The sequence below is a fragment of the Ips typographus genome, linkage group LG3 (genome assembly GCF_016097725.1).
Source record: "Ips typographus isolate SLU linkage group LG3, UJ_Ityp_2.0, whole genome shotgun sequence".
In the NCBI taxonomy this organism is placed as follows: Eukaryota; Metazoa; Arthropoda; class Insecta; order Coleoptera; family Curculionidae; genus Ips; species Ips typographus.
In genome coordinates, this window is record NC_138424.1 from 17,294,967 (window position 1) to 17,310,857 (window position 15,891).

The 15,891-nt window shown below is 34.6% G+C and overlaps 1 protein-coding gene across 1 annotated transcript in view; it reads right to left on the minus strand.

Annotated features, from left to right (window-relative positions):
- Nucleotides 1-13,749, minus strand: part of LOC145725841 (PHD finger protein 12) — a 35,346-nt gene extending 21,597 nt beyond the window's left edge. The window contains exons 1-8 of the mRNA XM_081974733.1: nucleotides 13,386-13,749; nucleotides 13,064-13,245; nucleotides 6,231-6,361; nucleotides 6,031-6,168; nucleotides 5,744-5,979; nucleotides 696-860; nucleotides 424-641; nucleotides 81-364 (exon numbers count right to left, since the gene is read on the minus strand). Coding sequence (XP_081830859.1) covers nucleotides 81-364; nucleotides 424-641; nucleotides 696-860; nucleotides 5,744-5,979; nucleotides 6,031-6,168; nucleotides 6,231-6,361; nucleotides 13,064-13,245; nucleotides 13,386-13,433 — 1,402 coding nt within the window. The 5' untranslated portion in view covers nucleotides 13,434-13,749. The remainder of the gene's footprint in view (nucleotides 1-80; nucleotides 365-423; nucleotides 642-695; nucleotides 861-5,743; nucleotides 5,980-6,030; nucleotides 6,169-6,230; nucleotides 6,362-13,063; nucleotides 13,246-13,385) is intronic.
- Nucleotides 13,750-15,891: the final 2,142 nt, after the last annotated feature.

Genomic DNA, 15,891 nt, shown 5'->3' on the forward strand with positions numbered 1-15,891 from the left:
AACTGCAGATGCTAAATAATGTCAAGTCAAGTTTACACGTGTAACATATACCAAATTAATGAAAGCTTTAGAACACTTACCGTCATTATTAAAACACCCGTCCATGATGTCCTTAACGACTGTTTCTTCCTTCTTTAACAGCTCGTTTTCAAAATACCCACAACTCAAATCCGTCTGACCGTTACACTTATCGGACGAGCCGCACTTGACGTTCACATTCACTATATTGTTCGTAAAAAACGTGTTATTTGTTATATTAATACATGTCGGTGACGACGTTGGTGTTTCCAAGTTATTGCTGTTTTCTACTTTTACTCCGCAACTCTTGTTTGAGTGATTGGAGCTCGGAGAAGTTTTAACGTCCCTGTGAAATAAAAAAACAGTGAAAATCAAGTTGTTGATAGGTAAATCTGCCAAACGCACCCTATATCACTAATATCACAAGTTTGAATCTCATCACTTTGAGTGGTTTCTGTTTCACTTTGTTGACAATCAAGATCTATGTTTCCTTCACTGTTATCCAACTGTTCTTTTAGTCTTTTTTTCCGGTATACCGTTTCTATTCTCAATACATCCTTTAAACTGGGCAGTAATTGTACTGGCTTTTTATAGTGATACTTAACCATATCAGGAACTACGATCTGAAGAAGTTGAAATAAAGTATTCAGTTCAGTTTCAGTGAGTAGATTACTCACTCTGGGTAGTTGTGGCACTTTTCGTTTTATCCTAAACGGTGGATTCTTTCGATGAATTTTCCTGAAAAACTCTAATTTTACAGTCTCCTCGTCTACGGGACCCGCGTATTTATCCCAAAGTTGTACTCTTTCGCAAAGCGAGTCGGACGTTAAAAGGACTGAATCCTGCAAGTGTTAAATATAATTACTTGAGTCCGGTTTTTTTATAATAAAACTAATAAAATAAACATACAGACTGGCTTGTTTTAGCGTTTGGTGTTAGAAACTTCATTCTTTGACCAAAAATATAAAACGTCCTTACTTACAAAGACAAGTTAATTTACCAAAAAAGTTTGCATTATTGTCATAGTGTAGGAAAGAACCTAATGTTTTTTGTTGTTTATACAGTGTGTTTAAATACGCAAACTAGTTTGCTTTATAAACTATATTCCAAAAATGCTTCGTTAAAGAAATACAGGATGTTAAAATTTTAATATTTTTTTAGTTTTTTCCTTATAGTTTATAGGGGTTTTGAGATATTTAGCTCAAATTTCGACTATACGTATCTTATCATGCCCTACACCAATGAATAAGTCAACTTTCCGCAAAAAAACACTACAGGGTGTTAATTTTTGGGGTTTGCTCTCTGTTTCTTCATTCACAATTTTTTTTCTGGTGCGCTAACGATTTTTGTCTGAAATTTCTTGGTGAAAGAAACTTTTTTGCCTCTTTAATTCCGTACCTGTCGTAGTTTTCGAGAAAATTGCAAATTTATCAGAAAAAACACCCCAATTTCTCTACCAATGTGCATTATAAAATTGAGATGTTTTTTCTGAAAATAAAAACGCAATTTGCTCGAAAGCGGAGGAAACAAATGATACAAAAAGGGTTTCTAAACTGAATAAGGATTTTGAATTTCAAAGAAAAAAACATTATTGGCGCACAAGAAAAAAAATTGAGGGAGTCCTAAACCTTAGAAAAATTGTTTAAAATGAACAGAAGCATTTAAATACTATCAGAAACCTCCCAAAAAGTGTCAGAGCACACTACAAATGTCCTAAACTTTAGAAAAATTGTTTAAAATGGGCAGAAACTTCTAAATACTAATCGAAACCTCCCAAAAAGCGTCAGAGAACTCTACAAGTGTCCTAAACCTTGGAAAAAATGTTTAAAATGAACAGAAGCTTTTAAATACCATCAGAACCGTCCCAAAAAGTGTCAGAGCACTCTACAAGTGTTCTAAATCTTAGAAAAATTGTTTAAAACAAACAGGAGCATCTAAATACTATTGAAAACATCACAAAAATTGTTAGAGAACTCTACAAGTGTCCTAAACCTTGGAAAAATTGTTTAAAGTGGACGAAAGCCTCTAAATTCTATTAAAAACGTCCTGAAAATTGTTAGAGAACTGTACAAGTGTCCTAAACCTTAAAAAAAATGTTTAAAATGAACAGAAGCTTTTAAATACTATCAGAAACCTGCGAAAAACTGTCAGAGCACTCTACAAGTGTCCTAAACCTTAGAAAAATTGTTTCAAATGGACAGAAGCCTCTAACTACTATTGAAAACATCACAAAAATTGTTAGAGAACTCTACAAGTGTCCTAAACCTTAAAAAAATTGTTGAAAGTGGGCAAAAGCCTCTAAATTCTATTAAAAACGTCCTGAAAATTGTTAGAGGATTGTACAAGTGTCTTAAACCTTAGAAAAAATGTTTAAAATGGGCAGAAGCTTCTAAATACTAACCGAAACCTCCCAAAAAGTGTCAGAGCACTCTACAAGTGTCCTAAACCTTAGAAAAAATGTTTAAAATGGGCAGAAGCTTCTAAATACTAACCGAAACCTCCCAAAAAGTGTCAGAGCACTCTACAAATGTCCTAAACTTTAGAAAAATTGTTTCAAATGGACAGAAGCCTCTAAATACTATTGAAAACACCACAAAAATTGTTAGAGAACTCTACAAGTGTCCTAAACCTTAGAAAAATTGTTGAAAGTGGACAAAAGCCTCTAAATTCTATTAAAAACGTCCTGAAAATTGTTAGAGGACTGTACAAGTGTCTTAAACCTTAGAAAAATTGTTTAAAATGGTCAGAAGCCTCTAAATACTATTGAAAACGTCCTAAAAATTGTCAGAGGACTGTACAAATGTCTTAAACTTTCGAAAAATTGTTTAAAATAACTAGAAGTTTCTAAATACTATCAGAAACCTCTCAAAAAGTGTCAGAGCGCTCTACAAGTGTTCTAAACCTAAGAAAAATTGTTTAAAATGAACAGGAGCCTCTAACTACTATTGAAAACATCACAAACATTGTTAGAGAACTCTACAAGTGTCCTAAACCTTAGAAAAATTGTTTAAGAGGTCAAGAGACTGACTAAATTCTATTAAAAACGTCCTGAAAATTGTTAGAGGACTGTACAAGTGTCTTAGACCTTAGAAAAATTTCTTAAAATGGGCAGAAGCTTCTAAATACTAACCGAAATCTCCCAAAAAGCGTCAGAGCACTCTACAAGTGTCCTAAACCATAGAAAAATTGCTTAAAATGGGCAGAAGCTTCTAAATACTAACCGAAACCTCCCAAAAAGCGTCAGAGCACTCTACAAGTGTACTAAACCTAAGAAAAAATGTTTAAAATGAACAGAAGCTTTAAAATGCTATCAGAAACCTCCCAAAAAGTATCAGAGCACTCTACAAGTGTCCTAAACCTTAGAAAAATTGCTTAAAATGAACAGAAGCTTTTAAATACCATCAGAACCCTCCCAAAAAGTGTCAGAGCACTCTACAAGTGTCCTAAACCATAGAAAAATTGCTTAAAATGGGCAGAAGCTTCTAAATACTAACCGAAACCTCCCAAAAAGCGTCAGAGCACTCTACAAGTGTACTAAACCTGAGAAAAAATGTTTAAAATGAACAGAAGCTTTAAAATACTATCAGAAACCTCCCAAAAAGTATCAGAGCACTCTACAAGTGTCCTAAACCTTAGAAAAATTGCTTAAAATGAACAGAAGCTTTTAAATACCATCAGAACCCTCCCAAAAAGTGTCAGAGCACTCTACAAGTGTCCTAAACCATAGAAAAATTGCTTAAAATGGGCAGAAGCTTCTAAATACTAACCGAAACCTCCCAAAAAGCGTCAGAGCACTCTACAAGTGTACTAAACCTAAGAAAAAATGTTTAAAATGAACAGAAGCTTTAAAATGCTATCAGAAACCTCCCAAAAAGTATCAGAGCACTCTACAAGTGTCCTAAACCTTAGAAAAATTGCTTAAAATGAACAGAAGCTTTTAAATACCATCAGAACCCTCCCAAAAAGTGTCAGAGCACTCTACAAGTGTCCTAAACCATAGAAAAATTGCTTAAAATGGGCAGAAGCTTCTAAATACTAACCGAAACCTCCCAAAAAGCGTCAGAGCACTCTACAAGTGTACTAAACCTTAGAAAAATTGCTTAAAATGAACAGAAGCTTTTAAATACCATCAGAACCCTCCCAAAAAGTGTCAGAGCACTCTACAAGTGTCCTAAACCTAAGAAAAATTGTTTAAAATGAACAGGAGCCTCTAACTACTATTGAAAACGTCACAAAAATTGTTAGAGAATTATATGTGTCCTAAACCTTAGAAAATTTGTTTAAAGTGGACAAAAGCCTCTAAATTCTATTAAAAACGTCCTGAAAATTGTTAGAGGACTGTACAAGTGTCCTAAACCTTAGACAAAATTTTTAAAATGAACAGAAGCTTTTAAATACTATCAGAAACCTCCGAAAAAGTGTCAGAGTACTCTACCAGTGTCCTAAATCTTAGAAAAATTGTATAAAATGGACAAAAGCCTTAAACTCTATTAAAAACGTCCTGAAAATTGTTAGAGGCCTGTATGTGTCCTAAACCTTAGAAAAAATGTTTAAAATGAACAGAAGCTTTTAAATACTATCTGGAACCTCTTAAAAAGTGTCAGAGCACTCTACAAGTATCCTAAATCGTAGAAAAATTGTTTAAAATGGGCAGAAGCCTCTAAATACTATTGAAAACGTCCTAAAAATTGTCAGAGCACTATACAAGTGTCCTAAACCTTAGACAAAATTTTTAAAATGAACAGAAGCTTTTAAATACTATCAGAAACTTCCGAAAAAGTGTCAGAGTACTCTACCAGTGTCCTAAATCTTACAAAAATTGTATAAAATGGTCAAAAGCCTCTAAATTCTATTAAAAACGTCCTGAAAATTGTTAGAGGACTGTATGTGTCCTAAACCTTAGAAAAAATGTTTAAAATGGACAGAAGCTTCTAAATACTATCAGGAACCTCCCAAAAAGTGGTAGACCACTCTACAAGTGTTCTAAACCGGAGAAAAATTGTATAAAATGACCATCAGTTTCTAAATACTCAGAAACCTCTCAAAAAATGTCAAAGCACTCTACAAGTGTACTAAATCTTAGAAAAACTGTTTAAAATGGGCAGAAGCCTCTAAATACTATTGAAAACGTCCTGAAAAATGTCAGAGGACTGTACAAGTGTCCTAAACCTTAGAAAAATGTTTAAAATGACCAGAAGTTTCTAAATACTAACCGAAACCTCCCAAAAAGTGTCAGAGCACTCTACCAGTGTCCCAAATCTTAGAAAAATTGTTTAATATGGGCAGAAGCCTCTAAATACTATCGAAACCTGCTACACCCATGAAGATCCGAAAAAGATGGGTCCTCCCTAGTTTAAAAATTTGAGCAACTTACTATTCTATCTGAAAAACTTGTCTTTGCATTTTAATGAATGTTCCCTGGTGCAGACTTAGTAGAACTTGTGTTGTGCACTCTGACACCGTTTAGTATTGCCAAACCATTTATTTTCTCTTCAATAATAATTGAGAAACAAGCAAAGAAAGAATTCACACTAAAACAGACAATGAAACGTGCCTCGTGACGTCACACGACACTTTTACCGAAACTCGTAGTTTTGGTTTGGTGGTGGTTCGTGCTTGGTTTGCCTTTAAACTACAATTGCTGATAAATTGGAAAAAAACTTTGCAGAACCGTTTTTCAAATGTAATTAATCAATTTAACGAAATTAAAAAGTGTGCAACATACCAAAACATGTTCAACATGTAACGGACACATCCAAACGCCCGTGGGAGGGGCACTCAAAGGAGGATTCAAACAGTCTAGATGGTAATACGTAGGACAGTAGTCACACTCCAGTAGGGGTGCCACTCTGCACGACTTGCCGCATTCGGCACATTTCTTCGAAGGCAGCGGTACTAAACCGTTTGAAAGCTTTTCTGCGCCGCGCGTCTTTGTTTTCCGGGCTAGTTTCGAATTTTCCACTAAAACCCAAATCCATTAAATCCACAACTTATTTAGAACAGTCTAGTAACCTTTATCATCGCCAGGGAACACCATTCTTGGCAAGTCCATTTCCTTGGGCAGCTCAAACTGTTTGGGGTTCATGGCGTTGGCGGCTTCAATTAAGCACTCTAAAGCGCTAAGTTTTAATTTGCTGGCTGTTTTAGAACCTGAAAGATATTGTCGTTTTCTCAAAGCATACTTTTAAAATAAAGGAGTAAGATGCTTAAACCTGTTGAACTGTTAGAAGAAGTGCTACCAGACCTTCTTCTTGATTCTAGTTGTGGTTTGTTTTTCTGGTATTTGCAGCTGTGACACAACCATTCGCCTTGCGGAATATCTTCGAAATTTAAAGGTGGATTACTGCAAGATAGAAAAAATGTCCTATGTTAGTCTATTAGATGTTAAAGGGTATATTGCTTAAAGCCAACAGTGTAAAAAATGCAATTGTTTGATAAAACTTTACGTAAAAGCCTTGAAACAATATTAAATTGAGAGCTAAAAATTAAGAGCAAAATCATCATGACATATTAGAGTAAATGCTCACACAAACGTAATTGGGGTTTATTAATTCCAATATTGACCAAGCATGATGAGCAGTGACATCAAAGCAATTCTAAATTTGCCAATTATTGATTGAACTAAATGGAAGACATTAAGGTAATTTAATTTTGAATAAAGGGTACAACTATTTATGACTAATGAATTTCATTGACTATTTGACGGCTTTTTTTAATGTTATTGTTTTGCGACTTGTCGAAGGCGTTCGACTGCGTAGACCACCAGATCTTGCTTTGGAAGCTTGAAGCTTATGGCTTCCGATCCGCTTCTTTGTTGTGGTTTCGCTTATTCTTGTCCGGCCGGAGCCAGGAGGTCTTCATCGGGGGCCATGGTTCTGGATAGTTTATGTTAACTTCGGGTGTCCCTCAGGGCTCTGTTCTTGGACCTTTGCTGTTCTTGATATACATCAATGATATTGTTTCGCTCCCTATTAACGGACAATTCACTGTTTTCGCTGATGACGCGACTATTCTTTGGAGCGGCAAGAGCGCCGATTCATTGACTGCCACTATTGATGGGGACCTCTCCATAATCAAACATTGGTGCAATTCCAACTTACTGTCATTAAATATCAGTAAGACCAAGATTCTACATTTTGGATGCTCATTGCAGGAGATTTTTGTTGAGGGTGAGCCATTGTGCGCCCCTGGAATGAATAAGTTTCTTGGTCTTATTATTGACGACTTGCTTCGATTCGCTGAGCATGTGGAAGGTCTGTGCTCTAGACTGGCGTCGGGTTGCCATGCATTGAGGATAATCTCTGGCAATCTGGATTACCATGTAGCTAGGAGTGCATACTATGCACTGATTGACTGTCATCTCCGCTACGGCATAGCTTTCTGGGGAGTTTGTTCTCGAAGCCGCTTCAATTTTGTGTTTCTCCTGCAGAAGCGAGCATTGAGGTGCTTGTGTCGTGTTGGATACAGGGCCTCATGTACACCCCTCTTCATTGAATATGGTATCCTCACCTTGTGCTGCATTTTCATCTTAGAGACGATCTGTCTTGTCCGTAGCAAGTTTGGGGGTCAGCTGTCCGAGGGCTCCGGCTTGGTGACTCGCAGGAGATTCGTTTTGAGGCTTCCCATTCCTCACACGGAGAAGATTAAGTCGTCGCTTATTTACGGTGGCAAGAGACTTTTCAATAACCTTCCTCTCCACGTGAGCGGCCAGCCATCTGCGCATGGATTTAGGCGTGAGGCTGAGAGGTTTTTGCTTGACGGGGCGTACTATTCTCTGGACGATTTCTACTCCAGTTCTTAAGGCGCCTTGTTCTGCCATAAATTGACCAAGCAGCACTGTTTGTGTTTTTGATCCTCTTTCTCTTCTCTTATACAGGGTAACTGCCTTTTTGTTTTGTTTTTATTTTAATAATTGTAATTATGTGTGATTCATAATGTATGTGTAGTGTAATAATTATGTATGTCCTTTTTTTTCTGTTTTTGTATGTGTTTTTTTAAGTTTCCGACAATAAAGCTACTTTTTTTATTGATTGATTGATTGATATTTTTATGGTTTAAAATGGCGCGTTTTTGTTTTTTGGTGTTTAGCTGTCATTTGTTCTTCTTTTTTGTTGTTTTCCTATTTTAAAGTAAACATATACAAGGTGATTCACAGTGATGGTATATTAGAAGCATATTTTTTGCTGAGAATTGTAGTGTATGCCAGATCAGTTGGAAAGAACACCAACTTTTGATTTTCAAATGGAACACCCTGTTTCTAATCTAATTTTTTGAATTCCTTAATGACTAGTTGTCGTTTCTATAACTAAAACATATTCTGACAGATAATTGTCAAATTCAACACTGGTTCCATCTTAGCACAGCAATTCAGGTTAGTATGAATTACGATTTTATATGCATTTTAAGGAAAAACTGTTAATAAGTCAGAAACGGTTGAAGTTAGGTATAGAAAAAGTATACATGGATTTGTTCTAAATTTAATGTTCGTTTATTACAAACCATAAAACACCCATGAATCCATTTAAAAAAAAAAGACCTTTTAACAGTTTTTATATCTGTCCGACTAAAAGGTTGAAGGTTGATTGACCACCCTGTAGGTTTTTTAATTTTCTGTCTCTGGGCTTTTCAACCATGTGATATTGTCTAACTGAGGACAAAAGATCACATCAGCAAACCTTTCAGGACTTGAGAATTTAATTCATGTTTAGGCTACTGTTTTGCTGAGAAATCCACCATTTTTATGAAATATCTAAGAAACGGTGTAAGACTATGAAGTCGTTATCTCAATCGTGGATCTAATCATCACCCTAGCCAAAAAAGAGGAGTGATCAAAACCCTATCGGAGCGGGCAAAAAGGATTTTCGAACCATCAGAATTAGAAAAGGAGCTTAAACATCTGGAAATGGTTTTCGGATGGAACGGATAAGAAACATCGAACTACGTAGACAACAAACGAGGGATGCTGAAGAGAAAGTTGGTTGGACTTGCTTACCATACATACACAAGGTCACGGATAGGATTGTAAGGATTTTAGAGAGGCACAAGGTCAAGACGGTCTTTAAACCAACCCGCACGATACAACAGAGTCTCAGATCGGCCAAGGACAAACGAGAAAGGCTTTTATCGGCTTCTGGAGTTTACAGGATCACTTGCAGCTGTGGATCCGCATACATTGGAACGACTAAACGGAGTGTCAACATAAGAATAGCAGAGCACAAGAGAAGTTGCAGCCTAGGACAGACCGAAAAATCAGCGGTGGCAGAACATGCACTTTCTAGAGGACATGATATTCGTTTTGAAGAGGTGGAGGTTTTGGATCGCAACTTTAAAGCATAGTTTGACAGTTTTGACGTTAGTGACATTTGTCACGTGATTGTAGAACACTATTTAGCTAAACGGCCACGTGACAATTGGCAAAATAACTGTCAAAAATCTCAGAAACACGTTTTATATCAAATACTGCAAGAAAACGTTTCTAAACCCTGATTTTTGCAAGTTTAGAGCCGGGGTTGACAGTTTTGAAGTTAGTGACAGTTGTCACGTGATTGTAGAACACTATTTGACTAGAGGGTCACGTGATAATTTTCAAAATAACTATCATAATTTTCAGAAACACGTTTTATATCAAATACTGCAAGAAAAGGTTTCTAAACCCTGATTTTTGCAACTTTTGAGGTAGATTATATACAAAAAACAGGAGAACGGTAGAAGAACTACAAAAACGGTAGATAGACCTGGCAACATTGGTTATTGGTCGAAGTCGGAGTGTGCTTCATCATATTATACGAAAAGGCAATATTATCTGTTTTTTTTGGGTGGCTTTGGCAACGCTGCTTGAAAATGACATCTCAAAAATCCATCGATCGGTGAAATGACACTACCCACGTGATATTACTGCCATTTGCAAAACAATGATCAAACTGTCAAATAACGACACAAAACGCACTGTAATCGAATAAATTATTGACTGATATTATGTACTCTTTGTGAAGACAATTTGTGATATTTTAACTAAACTGTAACAAAATACATTTAAATAAGTAAAATTCTATCTAATAAGGCATTTCCAAAACAAAAATATAAAAACGAAAAATGGTTGTCAAAAACTGAGACTTTTTATTTCATTAATGATAATGCCTTGTTATAAAAAAAAAAACAAAAATAACACAATAAAATTTCTTTTATTTTTAGATACCCCAGGGTAGATTGCTGAGGTAATTTGGTTTACACACTCGAGGTAGAGCTCGAATCAGCTAAGAAAAGGCCACAGGCGTCATCAAACGATGATGTCACGATCTCTGTACGTCTCGCTTTAAATATTGCTGCTCTCGTTACTTTCCAAGTTGTTGCAGCCAGTCAGTGGCGTGCTATTATTTTATCAGTAAAATGAAACATTTTCGTCGTTTTTAATAAAGAAAATAAAAGACAACAAGTTTTTCAAAGGAATGGAAACTCCTTCTGCTTCTTTCTTCATAAATTGTAAGACGTTACTGACGATTTCACGGCCTTGGCTGTATATGATAACACCTTTCTTTCCAACCTTTTTGAAAGACATTTTGACAAAATAACGTTTTTTATTCATAACACTATGTGAACTTCAACTGCGACCATCAACAATACAACCAAAACACCAGACTAAAACGGAACCTAACCTAACCCCCTAAGTCTCCCTGTCCGCCACTACATTTTTTTAAACTTGGCAACACCGTTTAGAGTGCCGGCTAGTAAAAACATATAAAAAGGTCCAAATGTCCCTGGCCGCTGCCGCATCTGTTTTAATTGTGTCCAAGTAAAAACCGTACTACGTTGCCAAGTGGCTTTTTGACCGCTTAACAATATATTTTCGGGAATATTTTAATAGGACGCCTCTGATTATATCTAATGCGACGGCAACTGTAGAAGGAGAAAGAAATAGTTTTAAAAACTGCGTCATTGATGATGCGGTGGCCTTTTCTCATCTGATTCGAGCTCTAATTCGAGGCACTTTCCCATTATTATGAAGAATTGTGAGGTATTACAAGGCATTTTCAGATATTTATAAGGCATTTGAGACTATTTTAAGGCATTTTCTGTATATTTCAAAATGTAGTGTATTAATATAACAAAATTGATTAAAAATTAAACAGAACAGCATAGGCACATGTAATTATTGTGGTAAAATCTTTGTTACATGATATTGAGTTAAAACAATATTCATTATAAATTACTATAATAATTTACCAATTTTTCAACATTTAAACTACATTTTTAAGGTCACGTGACCAATTTTGACAGATGTCAACTGGCCTTTACAGTGTTGCAAGAACATGCAGAATTGCATTATCAACGTCACGTAACGTGTATTTTGCAGGTTAAGTTTTTACAACTGTCTAAATTTAATTTATCATTTTCCAAAGTTAAACTGCGTTTTGATGTTTACGTGGCTGTTTTTGACAATGTCAACTGGCTTTTACAGTGTTGCAAGCTCAAAAATTGAATTATCAACTCACGTGACCTAGTTCTGACAACTTTAGTAGTGTCTAAATTTAAATTACCAATTTTTCAACTGTTTCTTTTAAATGATAAGTGTCTTTATTTGACACGTGCTAACTTGGTTACTATGACAGTTAGAAGATTCGTGCAAACGTCAAAATATAACCCGTAATTTGAGGCAACCATACAAAAATATTTTTTGTTGGTCAGAATTTGGAACAACACCTGACCTTAGAAATGTTCAATTTTAAGCTTTCAGCATAAGGTCAAATTAAGTGTCAAAAATTTGAAATAACCTTCACATTGTCATTTTTAACTTAACCTAAAAACTGTCATGTGATTTAAAAAATCGATTTTAATCTTTTGGGTCTTCAAAATTTGGAAAAGCAATCACATAATCTGAGGTAGTCATTTTTATTGAATATAAATAAATTTGAGGCATTTTAGACAGGTTTAAGGCAATATGAGGCATTTTGAGCAACAATTGTGAGATATTTTAAAGGCATTTCAAGGTATTTTGTATGCAAAAAGGCATTTTTGTGTACAAAAAATTATCTGTGGTCTACTCCTTGTAGATACCTTATCAAATTAATCAGGAAAGACCCAAAAGAGTGGGATAAAATAACACCAATCAACAATTGATTAAAAAGTCAGAGGGGAATCTATGACATCATTTAACAGTGTCACATGCTCATCAGTTTGAAAATCAATGATGTCACATGAAAAAGTGTCAAGTGACTAACAAGGGAATTATTTGTTATATTTTCAGGAGACCCTTAATTAAAACATAATTTTCCTTATTTTCAATAAACTGCCAATTTGAACCATATCATATGACACATCCGAGTAATCAAAAAAACTAGCCAATTTAAAAAATGTAAAAACCCATTGTGGCGCACATAAAAAAAATCAAAATTGATGATGGTAATAAAATTTGATATTATCATGTTGTAGAGGAGGAAAAGTGGCAATGGTGAAGTGTCGTTTGTTTTCAGTTATCTGATGAAATAAATTAGTAAAAAAATAAAAATCAATTTTGTTTTTTTCCAGATTACTGCAGAAGTACTAAGCATTTTAAAATTTTTAAAGCAGCAGTCCTAATTTTAAAAAAAACTAAAAGATCATCCACCAAAACCAGCAAAATTTATAAAGTGGTCTATGAGAAAAAAATAGTTTGGGAATCTCTATGGTAGACCTAAGCACCTAATACAAAGACTTAAGACCAAAATAAAACCATTACTTTCTTTGACAGAGTACCATATTTTAAGTTTTACAGGTTAAAGCAATATGACTTTCTGATTTTTTGAAAACTTAAGCTTCCAATAATTTGTGTTTGTTAACTTACCTCTCCTGTAAAATTATGCCTCTTTTTTGTGCCAACTTTGAAATGTAGACACTTGCAAAACAATACTTTGATACATGTAAATGTACCTTAATAGCAATTACAAAAACCAACATTGAATGTCACTCAGGTTATGTTTTTTATCAAAAAGCATACAACTCTGAATTAGTGACAACAAACACTGCTTTTATAACTAGAAAAGCTTCTATTTTAATAGAAGTGAATACTTACTGGCATCCTAAATGAAAACTGCTAGGACATTTGTCGCAACAAATGAGATCGCCCCCTTCACTGCAAGAATCGCAAAAGTCATGATTGTGCCCCTTACCAGGCCTCTTAAAATATGGATGTTCTTGCTTTTTTTCTTTCTCCTTTTTCTGTCCACCTGGAGGGGCTATTAGCATTTGGATTTCCTAAAATAAGACAATTTAGTAATAGAACTAAAACTACCCATGATAATCACTAATCAGGTAAATATTTGAGTGATTGATATTATCACTACCTCATTATGAACAGCTTGAGCATCTTTTCCAAGTTGAAATAGTAAACTTACCTCCATAAGACCCCCAGATGTATCCAAATCATATAGGCAAGAAGACATGATGTTTGCCTAATAAACTAGGCTTTTACCTGGATAATAAGTAAGCTAACAGGGCGCAGTTCCACTTATAATACCAGGAAGAGTAGCAAACTGGCATCCAGCTACTGCTTTGTGAATTGTATTATAACTTTAAAAGTAATAACCACAAACGTTAAAACAAATACGGGGATTCCATTTAAATATATAGTTGCACTGCTTAAAATTAGAACAAAAACTACACAATTTTTTCAATTTAAAACTGGCTTTAATTTCTTTTCTATTTTCTAGTTTGTAGGTACAAAATTCGCCTTTTCTCCAAGCACTGCAAATAAAACGAATTCGGTAATTCTAATCTACCACTCTGACAATGCTCTATCCTGTTCTAACTTGTGAGAAAATTTGAAATAACAAACTGTGTCATGTCAAATGTCAATATGACGTAAATGCGAAACTAGCCTTTTCGCGACATTTCACTAGTAGAGTAGATTAAAAACAGTTGACACCAATTATTAACAATATAAATATACAAGTTTTTAGTTTTATGTGCTAATCAATTGTACAAAATTACAAAAAAATAAGTTACTACTAGAACGCACTCCCAAAAAAAAATTAAATGACATTTGACAGTATTGGGGGTACAGTTTGGGAATGTGTTCCGTTTCCCACTTTAATTTCGGTTACACGTTCCGGATTTATCCTAAAAAACCGATTAAGAATGTAAATAGTTATAGAGTCCGGATTTCTAGGAATTTTGCTTTTCGTAAATAATAAAAGCAGCCAACTTTTCACATCTAATGTGAACGATTTACGCAAAAACACGTCATTTGGCAGGATTTTTTGCTTTTTTCTTCTTTTTGTGCTTAATTTAGTTTTCTATGCTTATTTGCTGCTATTTTTTGTATTGATTAATTTACAATTGAAGCTTTTCAAGCTATATTGAGATATTGAATAAGGCTTCTGAGAGACAAAAACATACCAATTATCTGTTGGAAAATGGATAAGTAGTAATTTACAAATTTAAACTGACCAAATAATTTCCAAATGCTTCAAATTAGTCTAAAAATATGTAAAAACATTCCAAAACACTATATAAGCTCCAAAATGTTTTTCAAAAGCTTACAAAACAGTCTTGAAGCTTCCAAAAGCTTTCAAATGGTTTTCAACTTACCTATTGAAGCTCTCAAACGATTTGAAAACAGTCTAGAAGCTTCCGTATGCTTCTAGAGCAGTTTAGTATCTTCCAAAAGTTTCTAGAACCGTTTACAAGGTTTCAAATGCCTTAAAAGGAGTCTAGAACCTTCAGTTCTCTTTAAACTGTTAACACTTTTCAAATGCTCAACAGAACACAAATCTGGTGTCTGTTTTGCTGTAACTGTCGCCATTTTGTCACTGACTTTGAAATTAGGACATTTTTACAGTTTTCAAGAGAGATTATATTTTGACAAATGACACTTTACGTCACATTTCTGCCATAACTAACTAAGGCAGAGAAAATTTTAAAAATTCAGAAATTTTCCAAAAAAATGTTTAGGGTTACCTCCTTTAAAAATGTCAAAAATCTAGTTTTTTAAAAACATTGTAAAACGCTCTATAAAAGCTTCAAGGTAGTCTAAAAGCTTCCGTATGATTCTAAAGTAGTTTAGAAGCTTCCATAAGTTTCTAGAACGGTCCATAAGTTTTCAAATGCTTTACAAGCAGTCCAAAAACCTTCAATGCTTTTTAAACTCTCTAGAAACCTTCCAAATGGTCCTAAAGTAGTCTAAAAAAAATTCAAAATACTACAGAAATAACTCCAAAATGCTTCTAAAGCAGTCGAAAGCCTTCCAAAAGCTTTTAGAGCAGTCTAAAAGCTTCCAAATGCTCTTCATCTAGTCTAGAAGCTCTCAAATTATTTCAAGACAGTCTAAAAGTTTCCGTATGCTTTTAAAGCAGTTTAAAAGGTTCCAAAAGTTTCTAGAACCTTCTACAAGGTTTCAAAAGCCTTAAAAGCAGTCCAGAACCTTCAATGCTCCTAAAGTAATCTAAAAAGATTTCAAAACACTACAGAAACTCCAAAATGCTTCTAAAGCCGTCGAAAACTTTTCAAAACGGTCTAAAAGATTCCAAATGCTCTTCAGCTATAGCCTAGAAGCTTCCAAAAAATTTCAAACTTGTTTAAATTTTCCAAAAAATTGTAGAACCATCTAAGAGTTTTGAGAAATGCCTCTAAATCATTCCAGAACCTTCAATATGCTCTTTAAACTGTCCTTCCAAATGCTCCTCAAGTAGTTAAAACAAATTTTGAGAAGAGAAATGGCGAAAACAGTCTAAAATCTTCTGTATGCTTCTAAAGCAGTATATTTTTTTCACCTTTCACAGACTGAACTACCGTTAAGTTTGCTTAAAATATGACGATGATAATGCGAGTAATTTCAGATAAAGGACACTATTGACAAAACTGCAAGTCCTGAGGATGACCAAAAGTACATAGCATGAAGAC